Genomic DNA, 13,868 nt, shown 5'->3' on the forward strand with positions numbered 1-13,868 from the left:
ATGTTTTACAAATAAACAGGTGAAAATATATCTTTTTGTTTGAAAATTTTGATATTTTTTTAGGCAATTATTTAAATATGAAAATTAGTGTTTTTGCCTATCATGACAACTGATGGCCTTGTTTTTGTTTAGGCTCAATAAATCAAAAAAAAAAGGCAGTAACGCCAAGGCAATCTCAGAATGGTGCAAATATTGTTGAAAATGACTAAATTAGACATAAAAAAATGGTATGCAGATTGCAATTAATTGTTATGAATGAAGGGATTCCTGGACTTGTGGTCAAACATTTATCACTATTATCATACTCAAAATACTGGATTTGGTGTTTCAAGCACAAATTTTGTACTCTGCGTACCATGAGTACTGAATAAAGTTTTATGATCGAAATATCTGAAGAAAATCTTTATGAAGTAAGTGATTAGGGTTATTGCATAAGCTTCAATATATCTATAGGCATCAAACAGTTTTCTGTCATATAGAGTGAGATCATTTTTCTATCGTAAGCAATAATATACATTGTACATGTAAGATGTCAATACTTGAATTAAAGCCTAGGAGAAAAAAGAGTGATTAGAAGTAGTTTAACGTGTCATTAAACATATATGACAAAACAAAGTTCACATGTATATTGCACATTACATAAATAAACATTGAATTTACACAAAAGTCAACATTGATTTGGATTCAAATTCTGAAGTTCATTCAAATCTTGTCTTCTAGTTGGACACAGTGTTTCTCTGATATCAGATATTAATAGACAAAATGTTGACCTCAGATCATGGTTCATAATTAAATACATTGGCAAATATAATGAATAACTAACAATCATAGCAAAATGTATACATATAGGAAAAGAATTTGGGGGAGAAATCAGTGATGAGTCTTCGACATTAGAACCAGAGAATATATAAAAAGTCAACGGCCATTCTACACTTAACGTTAAAAGTAAAAGTCCAATAGATTGACACTCTTGTAATGTGTATTTCCAGTTCCTTTGTAAATTTTCTGGATTGTTAATAAGGACTCTTTTTTGTTCGAAATACATCCTCATATTAGCATAAATAAGAATTATAGTTATCATGGACAAAAGCACACAGGGAATAAGTTGCACCACAATAGCATAAAACCAGACATAAAATTCTTCATACTTCATACTATTGAATTCATCTCTGTATTGAAAATCACAAGGAATTGCTTCTTGGCTGACAAAGTCAAACAATTTATAAAAATGAACAAGAAAAGAACAAACAAATATAAGAATGGTTAATTTGATAAATCGGTTGATTTTGTACCATTTTAATGCTTTAAATGGATGTAGTAAACACTGAAAACGCTGTATTCCATAAAATATAATCTGCCATAAACTGGCCGTGTGAAATATGGCGGGTAGAACATATCCCATGATTCTGTAGGTATTACACCAACCAATGGTAGCAGGTTCTAACAGATCATCCTTGGCAAAGAAGTAAATGAAGACAGGATACTGACACAGCACCAGTAACGTGTTAGATATTACAATCCCAGTTTTCTGTACACTTGTTGCTGTTCTATGGTCTGTCACATAGTTACATAACACAATATAAACAATGTTAAAACAAAATATAACTGATATAATCACTGGAGCAGGTACGCTATACAGGTATCTAACTAGTTCTAAATCATAGTCTGTCGAAAATGTTCCATTCATAAAAGGGGGTAATCCAAGTACACTTTCTTTCATTTTAATTGTAAAGTTATATTGCAGTAGTCTGTTTTACTTTGTTAGATTAAATATCACTGCTCAATTGAACCTTGAAACAATTAAATATCCTCTGCATTATATAATTAGGATATTGTGTTTTGATTGAAGAATTAGTCTGTATTAGATATCATCAAATTGACATGATTAATGCAGGATAAATTAAATATCCTTCATTATACATAATGCAGTGATCCATGGTGCATTATATATGATATGATATGTGTTATGTTGTCTTTGAATGATCTCATTATCGTATATAACTCTAGATCTAAAAATAGCTTACACTGTGAGAATAAATGTGTATTGAATCGATGCCAGACAAATACTTCTTACTGTTATATGGAAGTACGATTTAATCAATAATCCAGTACTATGGTTAACAAGCCATAGTTTCCTAATTGTCTAATCCACAAATTGTCTCTTTCTGTTGAAAATACAAAAATACACAGGGTATATAAATATTTATACTTTAAATGACAAATTATATTGTATATTTGAAGTATTTGGAATATACAATTTAAGTCTCAATGGCACCTTATTGTCTTATTCATTCATCTTGTCAGATCATGATACCTGAGTTAACTATATATTGTACTGTACTTGTGTTTGATATTTAAATATAAAACAACAAAGTTACTGTAATGGGATAATTTATATTTGTCTTCCAAATGTCAAGGTTGCTTTTAGTAGTTATAGTACATGTATAGTAGTAAAAGTAGTGGTTCTGTTATTTTTTATGAAAGTCCCTTTGAAATTGCATAAGATAAGATGCATTTCAGTTAATATTTAGTGGATATCAATCAGTATTTTCCCTAAACAACTCTCATATCATTGGTTTGTAGGAATATGGAGTATTCAAATATTCCTGTGTTTAATTATATAAAACTCCTTTAAGGTGCTTTATTTATAGATTCATGTGCGTAAAAGAAAAGATCATAAAATATTATATATCTATTTTAACCCCCACCTACGATAATAAATCAGCATTATGTTTTCTTGTCCTTCAATCCATTTGTCCGTTTGTCTGCAGTCCCTATCAGGTTAAAGTTTTTGGTAAGGTAGTTTACTATGAGGGTGTGGTACGTCACATAACCTTGAAACTTAGAACACATGTTCATATGTGATAGCAGGAAATTAGAACATTCTCAGGTTAAAGATTTTGGTTAAGGTAGTTTACGAGGAAGATTTGGTCACATCAACTTCAAACTTTGTACATGTTCATTGAGACGTGAACTTTTAAAATTATATAGTAAAAATTTGGAATCAGATTTCATAGTTTATTGAACATGGACATAGGATATTGGTAGCGGGGGTCTTATGGACACATATTCTTGTTATTTTTTGTTTGTTATGATTATTTAACAGAATAGTTTATAGTCATTGTATAATTCATAGTATACCTGCAGAGAATTAGGCAAGCATTGAAACAGTAAATATAACAGAAAGACAATTTTTGTAACCAGAATTCCAATGATGTTTACATTTCTATGAATTTGAATGAAAAGAAAATTGAGTGTTTTTTTTTTTTATTTCAGAGAAAGTGAAATGATTTACCCAGTACTACAAGCAGTGTTTGAGAGAACTGGTATTAAAGACAAAATGTGTTTTGGTTTGTAATTTCTTTTTCTTTTTCATTATTTTCTCTTTTTCTTTTAATTTTTTTTCTCTTTTTTCTTTTCATTTCTTTTAAAAGTCTAATTCTGAGCATAGGACACCTCAATCTTATCACCAATTGTTATCTTATGCTGTGCTGTTGTGAGTATACATTGATTGGAATAGAATGATGAAGTAACAGAGTTTAAATAGTCTACTTGATAAATGATTTAAAGAAAAATCTGTTTCAACATACTAAATTATGTATTTCATTAGGATCAAAATATTAGATGTACTAGAAGATAACAAAATTTTGAACCTGTGCTAAAAAATATTTGTTCTATATCGAAAACAATTTTGTTTACATACTGAAAGTGGCACATGATCATATTTTGATTTAACTTTAACTTATTATAAAGAAAGCAATTAATTATTATACAAATCAATCCCAGAGCTGATTTTGGAGTTTTAAATATGTAAGAAATGAAATGGCATTTCAACATGTGATTGCAAATGAATAAAACCATTTGGTTACCATGGTTACATGATCTATCTGAACTTTCACTACCCAGTAACAAGTTAAAATTGTGCAATTTATATTTTTTACAAAATTTACTTTTGAAATGGCATGATGTTTCTGAAAAGGGTAAACATCAATTCTTTAAAAACTTAAAGCAATGGCCCAATAAAAAATGCCATTGCATTATGGGAAAGTATCAACATATTGAATGTACCTATTAAGCATTGTCAATGCATCTTTGAATAAATCAATAATAACAAATGTGTATAAAGCCAATCCTTTTTTGCAGAATTAAAAAAATCAGAAAACTTTTGATTTATAAGCATTTTATATATTTACAGCAATATGTTATGAGTGTATACAGACAAGTACATCAATATATCCTAACCAAGAATTACTTCAGGCAGCCACTCAGGCTGTAGGAAATTTCCTAAGAGCAAAAGATTTAACTCTAAAATATATTGGTAAGTGATGTTAAAAATATTATATCATCAAATGTTTCAATGATGATCTGATACTACAATATTCAATCAGTAAATTAATGGAAAAGTTTGTGAACTACAATTTATCAAAGTCCTATATCAGGATAAAGTTTTGGTTTAAGATAGTTTACCCTGAAGTTGTGGTCATACACATCAACTTGAAACTTAGTAGAAATGTTCATTATGATGTGAATTTTTATTTGAATAAATGCCAAAATTAGAGTTTTGAGAGACTTTTTACCCATATTTCATGGTTCATTCCTATGGACACATTCATTCTTGTTTAAAATTATGGTTGGAAATACTTATATATAAAATAAGGAGATGTGGTATGCTTGTCTATGAGACAACTATCCAACATAGTCCAAATAAAGTGGATATAGGTTGCATTTCTGTAAATATCGACAATGCAATTTCCCATAGGAACTCCTTTTACTGCTAAAACTGTACCACTTTTACTATGAAGTTTTGAAAAAAATTATATCCTAGAATGGAAAGTTCATATGCACTTCTATCTTTTTCAAAGGTCAAAATATAGGGCTGTATGGCATATTTTCAACATTTATATGCCCTGAACTTCTAAGAGTTTAAACTTACACTAAAATTCTGTACTACCCCTACCTTGACTTAAGGTCTTCCACAGATTTCAATTTGACTGCTATGCATGTGTATATTTACTGGTAACATTCCCAAGTTATGTGTCTAAGAAATGAAACATAGAGATCATATCTGGGAACCAGTACGTAAACAAAACAAAATATCTATGAATATTATATATCTCCCCTAAAGAGGCGTGGTTTGTGAAACAGCTGTATTTACAAAGTGCAACCTTTAAGCACTATAGGTCACTGAATATGCATATTTGCCCAAATACCATTTATTTGGTAATTTTGAAGGAAGCTGACAAACATTATGCAGTAAACTTCAAAGGTATTTGCATTTAATATTTAATTCACAGGAATAAAGGCTTTAACTGGTTTGGTCAGAGTCAGTCAGGAGTTTGCATTACAATATCAAATTATAGTTGTAGAACTTTTAGATGATCCAGATGAAACTGTCCAAAGAAAAGTAAGTTTTTACATTTTCGCTGTTTTCTTAAATTTTACTTTGATCTTTTTATAAAGTTTTACCCTTGCCTGCCTGTATGTCTGTATTTCCCAAAATTTGAGTTGGCCTATACCAAATGTTATGAAACTTACACACAGTGCTCATTACCACCAAACACAGATCAAGTTCAATTTGGGTGGCGTCACTTTCACTGTTCTAGAGTTATGTCCCTTTATAAATGGAAAAATTGCAAAATTTGCTGTTTCTGTTCTCTAACTTTAGTTTGCCTCAACCAAATATTAAAAAACGCTTACACAGTACTAATTACCTCCAAACACAGATCAAGTTTGGATGGCGTCACTTTCTCCGTTCTCATGTTAATTATGTCCCTTTGTAAATTGAAAAAATTCTGAATTTGCCGCATATTTACAAGCGGGGGCTACTGTGTCCCATGGACTCATTCTTCATTTATTTTGTAATTTTCCATATCATGCTACTCAACTGGGAATTGTTTATTTTCATCAGTGAGAACACAATCATGTTATAAGCTAAGGTAATTGACTTTGCATAAGAAAATAGTGATAAACAGATTATCAGTGATCTTTCAAACACGAGGATGTTTCTTGGCTACATCTCATCTCAGGGCTGTCATCCTTCAATGAAATTGCAGCCAAGAAACTCCTTCTTGATTGAAAAACCATGAAAGTGTAGCTGATAACAAATTTAAGCTTGTATTTGATTTTACCAAGTACAATTGCTCATAAAATGTACACCTTGGCATTGAATTACCAGTACCAATGCTTAGAACTGTTTCTTCAAAATGATTGTTTCAAATCTAGTTGAAAAAAATACAGAATTCAAGATTGTCTCTGAAACAAAAGCATATATCCCTTTTCCTCCTTTTTAAAGAAGAAGATAAAACAAAAATATCTGAACAGCACAAAAGTTCACCTCTATGAAGAAATTCTGTCTACTTTCACTTCATCTCAATCAATGGAATGTAAAGTACAGGAAATTTTTGTTGACAAACTTCCCCATATTTTAGAAATTGCAAAGTCTTCTATGATTTGCAATTAGAAAACTAAAGATAACTCTGATGAAAGATAGAATAAGAATCATAGCTACACATATTATAAAGTAATCCTGTCAAGTTTTGGTTTCATTCTAATGTTTAGATATATACCTGATATAGGAGATTTTGTGTTAACAAGGAACATAATTATTCAAATTTAGAAATATTTATTTTGATTATTTTAATGAAAAAATGTAATGACAACTGAATTTTCAGAAACAACAATATACTACTTGCTAGACATTAAAATTGTTTGTATTTCATTTTAAAAGTCCTCTGTCCCTGTTTGATGCTTGATCAGGTATAAACAATCCTTAATTCTATAAATTACAGTGTTAACACAAGAAGTCTATTATATAAGTTAATAGAACTTTTTGCTTGTTTCCTGGTGCCAAGCTATTAGTTTCATATGATATTCACACCATCTTGAAATTTTTACGTAACAAATATCGGTTCTCACTGGTTTCCTCATGATTTGTGAAAGATTCTATTAGCTAGAATGAAACATAGAATTGGAAACAAGTCCCGAATAGAAGATATTAAATAAGGGAAAAATACAGTGTGGGTATTAAAGATCTGACCCAATAACTTATCAATGAATAATTTGGCCTTTACTGGTTCCCCTTGCTATATAATATAGCATCAAATTCACATTGATAAATTGCTACATGTTGAAGTAATTCATGATATTGGGAAGCACTCCTTACCTTTTTAGAAAGGTTAAACTTGTACTTTTTAATGTCATTTAAATAGGTAAGAGCAAACTGCAAGGTATTTACAAAATATTCAACCAGTGAACTGAAAATGTACTAATACAACATTAAACAATTACCAGTTTATGAATGATAATTATATAAGTGAACTTGTATGTATTTTCAGACACTGGCCCTACTATACAACATGACAAACTCTGTTAATGTACAACCAGTATGTGATAAACTCTTACAACATATGATCAACAGTAGTGATCCATTCCATAAAGAAGATTTATTACACAAAATTGTAGAACTTACTCAGAAGTATCCTTTATAAAGTATCGAAGACCTGCTACTTTCAATATTACCAGTACTCCAATCAGTATATGCTAATAATATACTCCTTCTTTGATATTGCTTCACAAAACAAATTAAAGAAAACACTTTCATTGCTGAGAGATTATTTTTTCTTTAAATTCAATTATATCATTTCTATTATCAAATTAAAGACAATGATTATATCAAAAGATTGAGACTCCCAATCTTTCATGTTGCTAGGCAAAACCAGAATCAAATTTAGAGAAAAGAACTCATTGATTTAAGAAAGTGAATTTTTTCTGTAAATTTAGTTTATGTGGGTTTATTATACAAATGTTTTCAGCCCTTAACAACAAATAGATTTTTTAAGCCAGAAGTTTGGTTTGTGGATATTCTGTTTAAAGTTTTGCAAATCTGTCCCAGTTCTTCGTCGTCAATGGTAATGAATAAAGTAATTGCGACATTAAGGAAAGGTATGTATACATGTGTTCTAAATATGTCAACTCATTAAAACCCTTCGGTGGTCATGTGGTAGCATGGCTTCCTCAAATGTGGGAGGTCGTGGGTTCCACCGCCTGCCAAATCAAACCAAAGACTTTAAAATTGGTATTTGCTGCTTCTTTACTAAGCACACAGCATTTAAGGGTAAGAGCAAAGACTGGTCAGCTCGAGTTAGAATAATCAGTCTAGGTAGGGTGACAGGTCTTCCTCCTGTTGCCTTGTGAACTAGCACGTTAAAAAATCCTACTCAGAGTGTTGGTTTAGTATACAGCAGGGTCTATATTCTTATCATATCATCATGTTCTTGTCCTGGACTTTAAACAATCATCCATCCATCCATCAATTCATCATTTTTTGCAGTGTAATAGCTTTTAAAAATATTGTGAGGACCGACAACTTCATTCTGTGAAATGCATTACTTTGCATTATTTGTTTTTAAAGGAATTGTATATTTATATTAATATACAATAGAATCTTTTAAAATTTTCAGTAAAGAGAATTAAATGTGTATAAATTAAAACTCAATTTTGAATACAAAGGTCAGTAACAATATGAAAATATTTAAGTCTCCCAAACGAAGTTTGGGAAGACTTATTGTTTTTGCTCAGTTATTATTATTATTCTTCTTCTTCTTCTTCTTCTTCTTCTTCTTCTTCTTCTTCCGCCGCTTTTAAATTTGAACTTGTCTGCACCCGTTCTCCAAAACCGCTTGTCAGATTAACTTAGGGTTTCACAATATGTTAGACTAACATGTCTAGTGGTGCAATCAGGGTTTTGTTTGTGCAATTGGGTTTATAAAGGGGTACTTTGAGGGGCAAAAAGAAAAGAGGGTTTTACTATAGAACCCTATGGGATTTTATTTTTTTAAATTTTCAAATGATTATAAATTGAAAACCGTTTGTGATAGACACAATCTTTTTAATTGAAAATTTTCTAAATGATAAAGCCCATTACATGAAATACAGGGTTAGTCCCCAGGGGTCACCCCCACCCCCTGCCATTTAAGAAAGTTCTAACACCTTGTAAGTGGTCAAGATCCCCACCCCTAAACCATATATATTTAGGTTTGTTATGCTAAGATGGTTTGAATGATATACAGGGTTAGTCCCCAGGGGTCATCCCGACCCCCTGCCATTTGAGAAAGTTCTTATATCTTGTAAATGGTCAAGATCCCTACCCCTAAACCATATATATTCCTATTTGTCATGATAAAGCACATCAAATGAAATACAGGGTTAGTCCCCAGGGGTAACCCCCACCCCCTGCCATTTAAGAAAGTTCTAATATCTTCTAAGTGGTCAAGATCCCCACCCCTAAACCATATATATTCTGGTTTGTCATGCGAAGATGGTTTGAATGATATACAGGGTTAGTCCCCAGGGGTCATCCCGACCCCCTGCCATTTGAGAAAGTTCTAATATCTTGTAAATGGTTGAGATCCCCACCCCTAAACCATATATATTCCTATTTGTCATGTCTTGAACATTTGAATGACATATAAGGTCAGTCCCCAGGGGTTCCTCCCCACCCCCAATGTTCTAGTATCTTGTAAATGGTCGAGATCCCCACCCCTAAACCATATATATTCTGGTTTGTCATGCCAAGATGATTTGAATGATATACAAGGTTAGTCCTCAGGCATCACTAATGCATATAACTTTACTGGACCAAACCAATTTTCACTGGACGTTGCCCAATGTCAGGCGACCCTAGGACTTACGAATAATGGGAGCTTCGTTTGGGAGACTTCGTAACAGCATCCTGTTACAATCATTTCTTGTTTAGTTAGACATTATTTAGATTAATTGCTTTCATGGAATATATATAGAAAATTGAGGGAACTCAATCTTGTTTTCATGCTGTTTTTACAAATGTATCATAATTTATGAAATAATAATTTAGTTACTTACAACTTAATCATGAGAAACACTTTCAAAAAAGATATATTTATGTCCAGTTCTTAAATGAACCCAATCTCTGTATGTTATATGGGTACAAACCACACCTGTCTGCCAGCGATTTAGCAATTCTATAACAGTGTTTTTAACTTGTTTTATTTTACTGATACTTTTATGAATGCAAAAATATGCCTCTCTTAATAAAGCAGTCCAGCAAAAACATTAATATTGATATAATTTTCATCAACATGACAGGGTATAGAGAGACTGATTTGTTATATCTGCTTTTAGGAATAACAAGGAACACAGAATTTTGTCAACATTTAGTAAAGAAATCTGTTGAATGTTTGTTCAGGGAAGATTTACTTGAAGATATGGTGAAACTTGCATCCTGGGTAATGCTTACCTATAATTGTTTGATCTTTGAAATTTCTTATTTACATATCAAATGTAATTGATTGAGTTACAATTTAAGCTTTATGGTCAAGATTGGAGTCAACATTTTTATACCCCCGCCGTAGCAGAGGGGGCATTAAGTTTTACCCTTGTCTGTCTGTATGTACGTCCCAAAGTTGGTTTCCGTTCTCTTAGTTAAGTTTGCCTGAAACAAATGTTATGAAACTTATAAACAATGCTTATTACCACATAATACAGATCAAGTTCGAAATTGGGGGGCCTCACTTTTACCGTTCTAGAGTTATGCCCCTTTATAAACATAAAAATTGCTGAATTTTTCGTTTCCATTCTCTAACTTTAGTTTGCCTCAACCAAATATGATGAAACTTATACACAATGCTTATAACCACTTATTACAGATCAAGTTTGAAATTGGTTGGTGTCTCTTTTACCGTTCTTGAGTTATGCCCCTTTATAAACATAAAAATGGCTGAATTTTTACTTTCCGTTCTCTAACTTTAGTTTGCCTCAACCAAATGTGATGAAACTTATTCAAAATGCTTATTACAACAAAACTCAGATCAAGTTCAAAATTGGGTAGCGTCACTTTGACTGTTCTTCAGTTATGTCCCTTTATATCTTTATATGATATTCAAGCGGGGGCATCATCTGTGTCCCATGGACACATTCCACATTTATTTACTCAGCAAACAGTACAGCCACCAAAGCCATAGTCCAAATAATTATGACGTCATGAAAGGCTATTTAATTTTTTTGCTGTGATGCCTTCCTACAAAATCATAACGCTGAAGACATTTTTTCAGTTGGACTTTGAGAGAGAATTTCGTTCTCAACTTTGAGAACCAATTTTGACATGAAATCTCACTTACAGCTAGAAATTTAGGCATACATATAAATTCTTACCTTTAGTGTTGCTGTTGGTGTAAAATATTTCCAGCAATACCAAAAGTAATGATTCAATAGGAGGATGACCTTCTGCTGTTTTAAAATGGTTTCCCTGATTTCCTAAGATGCTTCACTTTCGGAGTGTAAAAAATAAATTTTCTCACTGCACTCAGTAAAATTTGATAGACCCAAATTTCCAGATAATATAAATTAAACATTCTGGAAATTCGGGTCTGTCAAATTTTACTGAGTTTGGTGCGAAAATTTATTTTATACTCTCCGAAAGTGAAGCATCTTGGGAAATCAGGTAATTGTTTTAAAAAAGCAGTAGGTTATCTATCGTCCACCTCTGATGGAATTATAACTTATTTTATCATTACTTTAGGAAATTATTGAAACTTTTTTGCACCAACAATTGCAGAAAAGGTAAGAATTTGTATATATGCAAAAATTTCTAGCAGTCAGTGAAGATTTCATGGGAAAATTGGGTATCAAAGTTGAGAAGAAAGTCCAACCAAAAAAAAATGGCTTCAGCGTTATGACGTCGTAGGAAGGCATCACAGCAAAAATTAAAATAGCCTTTCAAGACGTCATAATTATTTGGACTACCAAATCCATAGCAAGGTTTAGCTGTAAGATTATAAACTAAACTTCCATGTTTGTGTTGTTAATTAAATCAGAAATGACAATAGGAAATATTATCAAATACAAAATATAGCATTTAAAAAAATACATGTCGATATTTATTCTCAATAGCCTTTATTATTAAATTGTACTTATTTTGCTGTTCACCCGTAAATTAAAAATATGCATATTTTCCATCTTGAAATAGCTCATATCTTTACCACAAACAATAAAAATCCTGTTCTCATCCTCCTGAAATATTTTGATTTTAGTCAAACAGAAATCACCCATCCTAATGGTTCCAATAAAAATCCTGCCTTCTTCAATTTAGAAAAAAATGAGAATCTTTGAGTATTAGGAGTTGTCGATGAAAAGCAGTTTAAAAGCAATTAATATTATGTTGTTATTTGAAAAACATATTTGAAATACAGTATAAAAAATATTTATTTCACAGATAATTGGACAGGAAGCGGAATTACTCAAAAATATGCCAAAAGATAAACTTATGGCTTTGTTTACAAAGCAGTTGTCAAGACAACATATTACTGTCATGACTAAATTGTGGCTTACAAATGCATTGATGAATCTTGTTACTTCAAACATATTGATGACTGATACAATAGCAGAACCTGTAGAACAACTATTGAAAACAGTGAATGATGTTATAATTGTAGAGGTATGTTAAATCTATACTTATACCTATATAGTATTTTTATATAATTATATTATTACATTTTAATGTCTGTTGCATCTTGAAATAGCTAAAAGTAATTTCAAAGAGTAAAAGTTTTAAAGAGTAAAAGTGATATTACAGTCTGATAAGTTTGTTATCCTTTGCTTGGCAGATCAGTTAGCTGCCTGCTTGAATTTTATACACTTATGACATAACCCAAGTGAATTGGTTACAACTGAGTCCTGTTTATTTGGTAATTATGAAATCTAAAATGAAAATTAGGGCAGATTGATTATTTTTTGTAAAATTTATTTTTATATTACAATGTATTTACTTGGAAATGTGAAAATATAGAATATCAGCATTGTAAGGGCCCTGACAATACATATATTTCTCATTACAATTTGAGATTTAAAGATTGCAAAAAAACATTTTATTTCGCCGTAGGTGACAATAGTAGCCTTTTCAAGATACAGACTTTAGAAAGTTGATTTTTAGAATGAAATGTTGATAGAATTAAAGAAAAACTATTTGGACAGTATTTTTTAGTAAAAAAAATATAGGTTCCCTTTGCTTTTCTTAACGTAATTTTTACTTATCTCCCTTGCCTATCAATTCTGCACTTAAAACAGGTGTCACAGCACAATAAAGACTTCACAGTTCTGTTAGGGTTAAGGAAAATATATTATTTTGCCTTTGGTATAATGCAGAGTGCACGAAGTGTCTAGCAATAAAAAATACCAGCTGCACACATTGACCAATCAGGATTAGCAATACTCTTAATAGCCTGGGGTCCTGGCTAATCTGTCAGTATAGCCAGGCGTGTATCAATGTCCTGCCTGTCAATGATTGGTTAATACTAATTTTGTCGCGCAATGTTTGTTTTACATCTGTATCCAATCAATTTTTGTTTAACATCAATTAGTAAAAATTAGACTGTATTTATTTTTCTTTATGAATTGATGTAGTGTTATCATATCTAATTATTAGTATGATGATAATTAGTAAGCAGAAAAGGGTTAATTCTTATCAGTAATCAACTGGTGAGAAAGTTAAAAGTTTAAGATTTCACATGACCAAGGTGTGAATTGGATTTCACTTTTACGACCTAATTTACATGTATACATGTATCTCAAAGGACAAAATATATATGGAAAAAAACCATAAAAAGTAAAGGCCAACAAAAATTGCAGTTATTTTTTTTTGGGGGGGGGGGGGGGGTACATTTCAAATGATGTGTACATGTGTGAAGATACACCATCGTACATCTATTTTAAATTATAATTACATTAGACAATTACAATATTTATTAAATTTGATTTTTATAAATAAAGAGTTGTTTCGTTGACTCTTACCCCATATAATCCTTCCTGATAAAATATATATTAAATGTACAACATTT

The 13,868-nt window shown here is 31.2% G+C and overlaps 2 protein-coding genes across 4 annotated transcripts in view; one reads left to right on the forward strand and one right to left on the reverse strand.

Annotated features, from left to right (window-relative positions):
• The window catches only part of LOC127699252 (AP-4 complex subunit epsilon-1-like), a 57,207-nt gene that overhangs the window by 34,096 nt on the left and 9,243 nt on the right, over positions 1–13,868 (forward strand). For all 3 annotated transcript variants that reach the window (XR_007981145.1, XR_007981147.1, XM_052203009.1), the window contains exons 8-14: positions 3,277–3,350; positions 4,196–4,318; positions 5,295–5,404; positions 7,335–7,474; positions 7,829–7,941; positions 10,159–10,262; positions 12,248–12,469. Coding sequence is in view for 1 of the 3 variants with exons in the window: in XM_052203009.1 (XP_052058969.1) it covers positions 3,277–3,350; positions 4,196–4,318; positions 5,295–5,404; positions 7,335–7,474; positions 7,829–7,941; positions 10,159–10,262; positions 12,248–12,469 (886 nt within the window). In the remaining 2 variants the exon portion in view is untranslated. The remainder of the gene's footprint in view (positions 1–3,276; positions 3,351–4,195; positions 4,319–5,294; positions 5,405–7,334; positions 7,475–7,828; positions 7,942–10,158; positions 10,263–12,247; positions 12,470–13,868) is intronic.
• On the reverse strand, positions 571–2,040 carry LOC127699699 (uncharacterized). The gene has a single exon (XM_052203060.1). It carries the CDS (start codon positions 1,718–1,720, stop codon positions 668–670), a length of 1,053 nt encoding a protein of 350 aa, XP_052059020.1. The 5' UTR covers positions 1,721–2,040; the 3' UTR covers positions 571–667.

Source organism: Mytilus californianus, unplaced genomic scaffold (assembly GCF_021869535.1).
Source record: "Mytilus californianus isolate M0D057914Y unplaced genomic scaffold, xbMytCali1.0.p SCAF_1, whole genome shotgun sequence".
NCBI classification, from domain to species: Eukaryota; Metazoa; Mollusca; class Bivalvia; order Mytilida; family Mytilidae; genus Mytilus; species Mytilus californianus.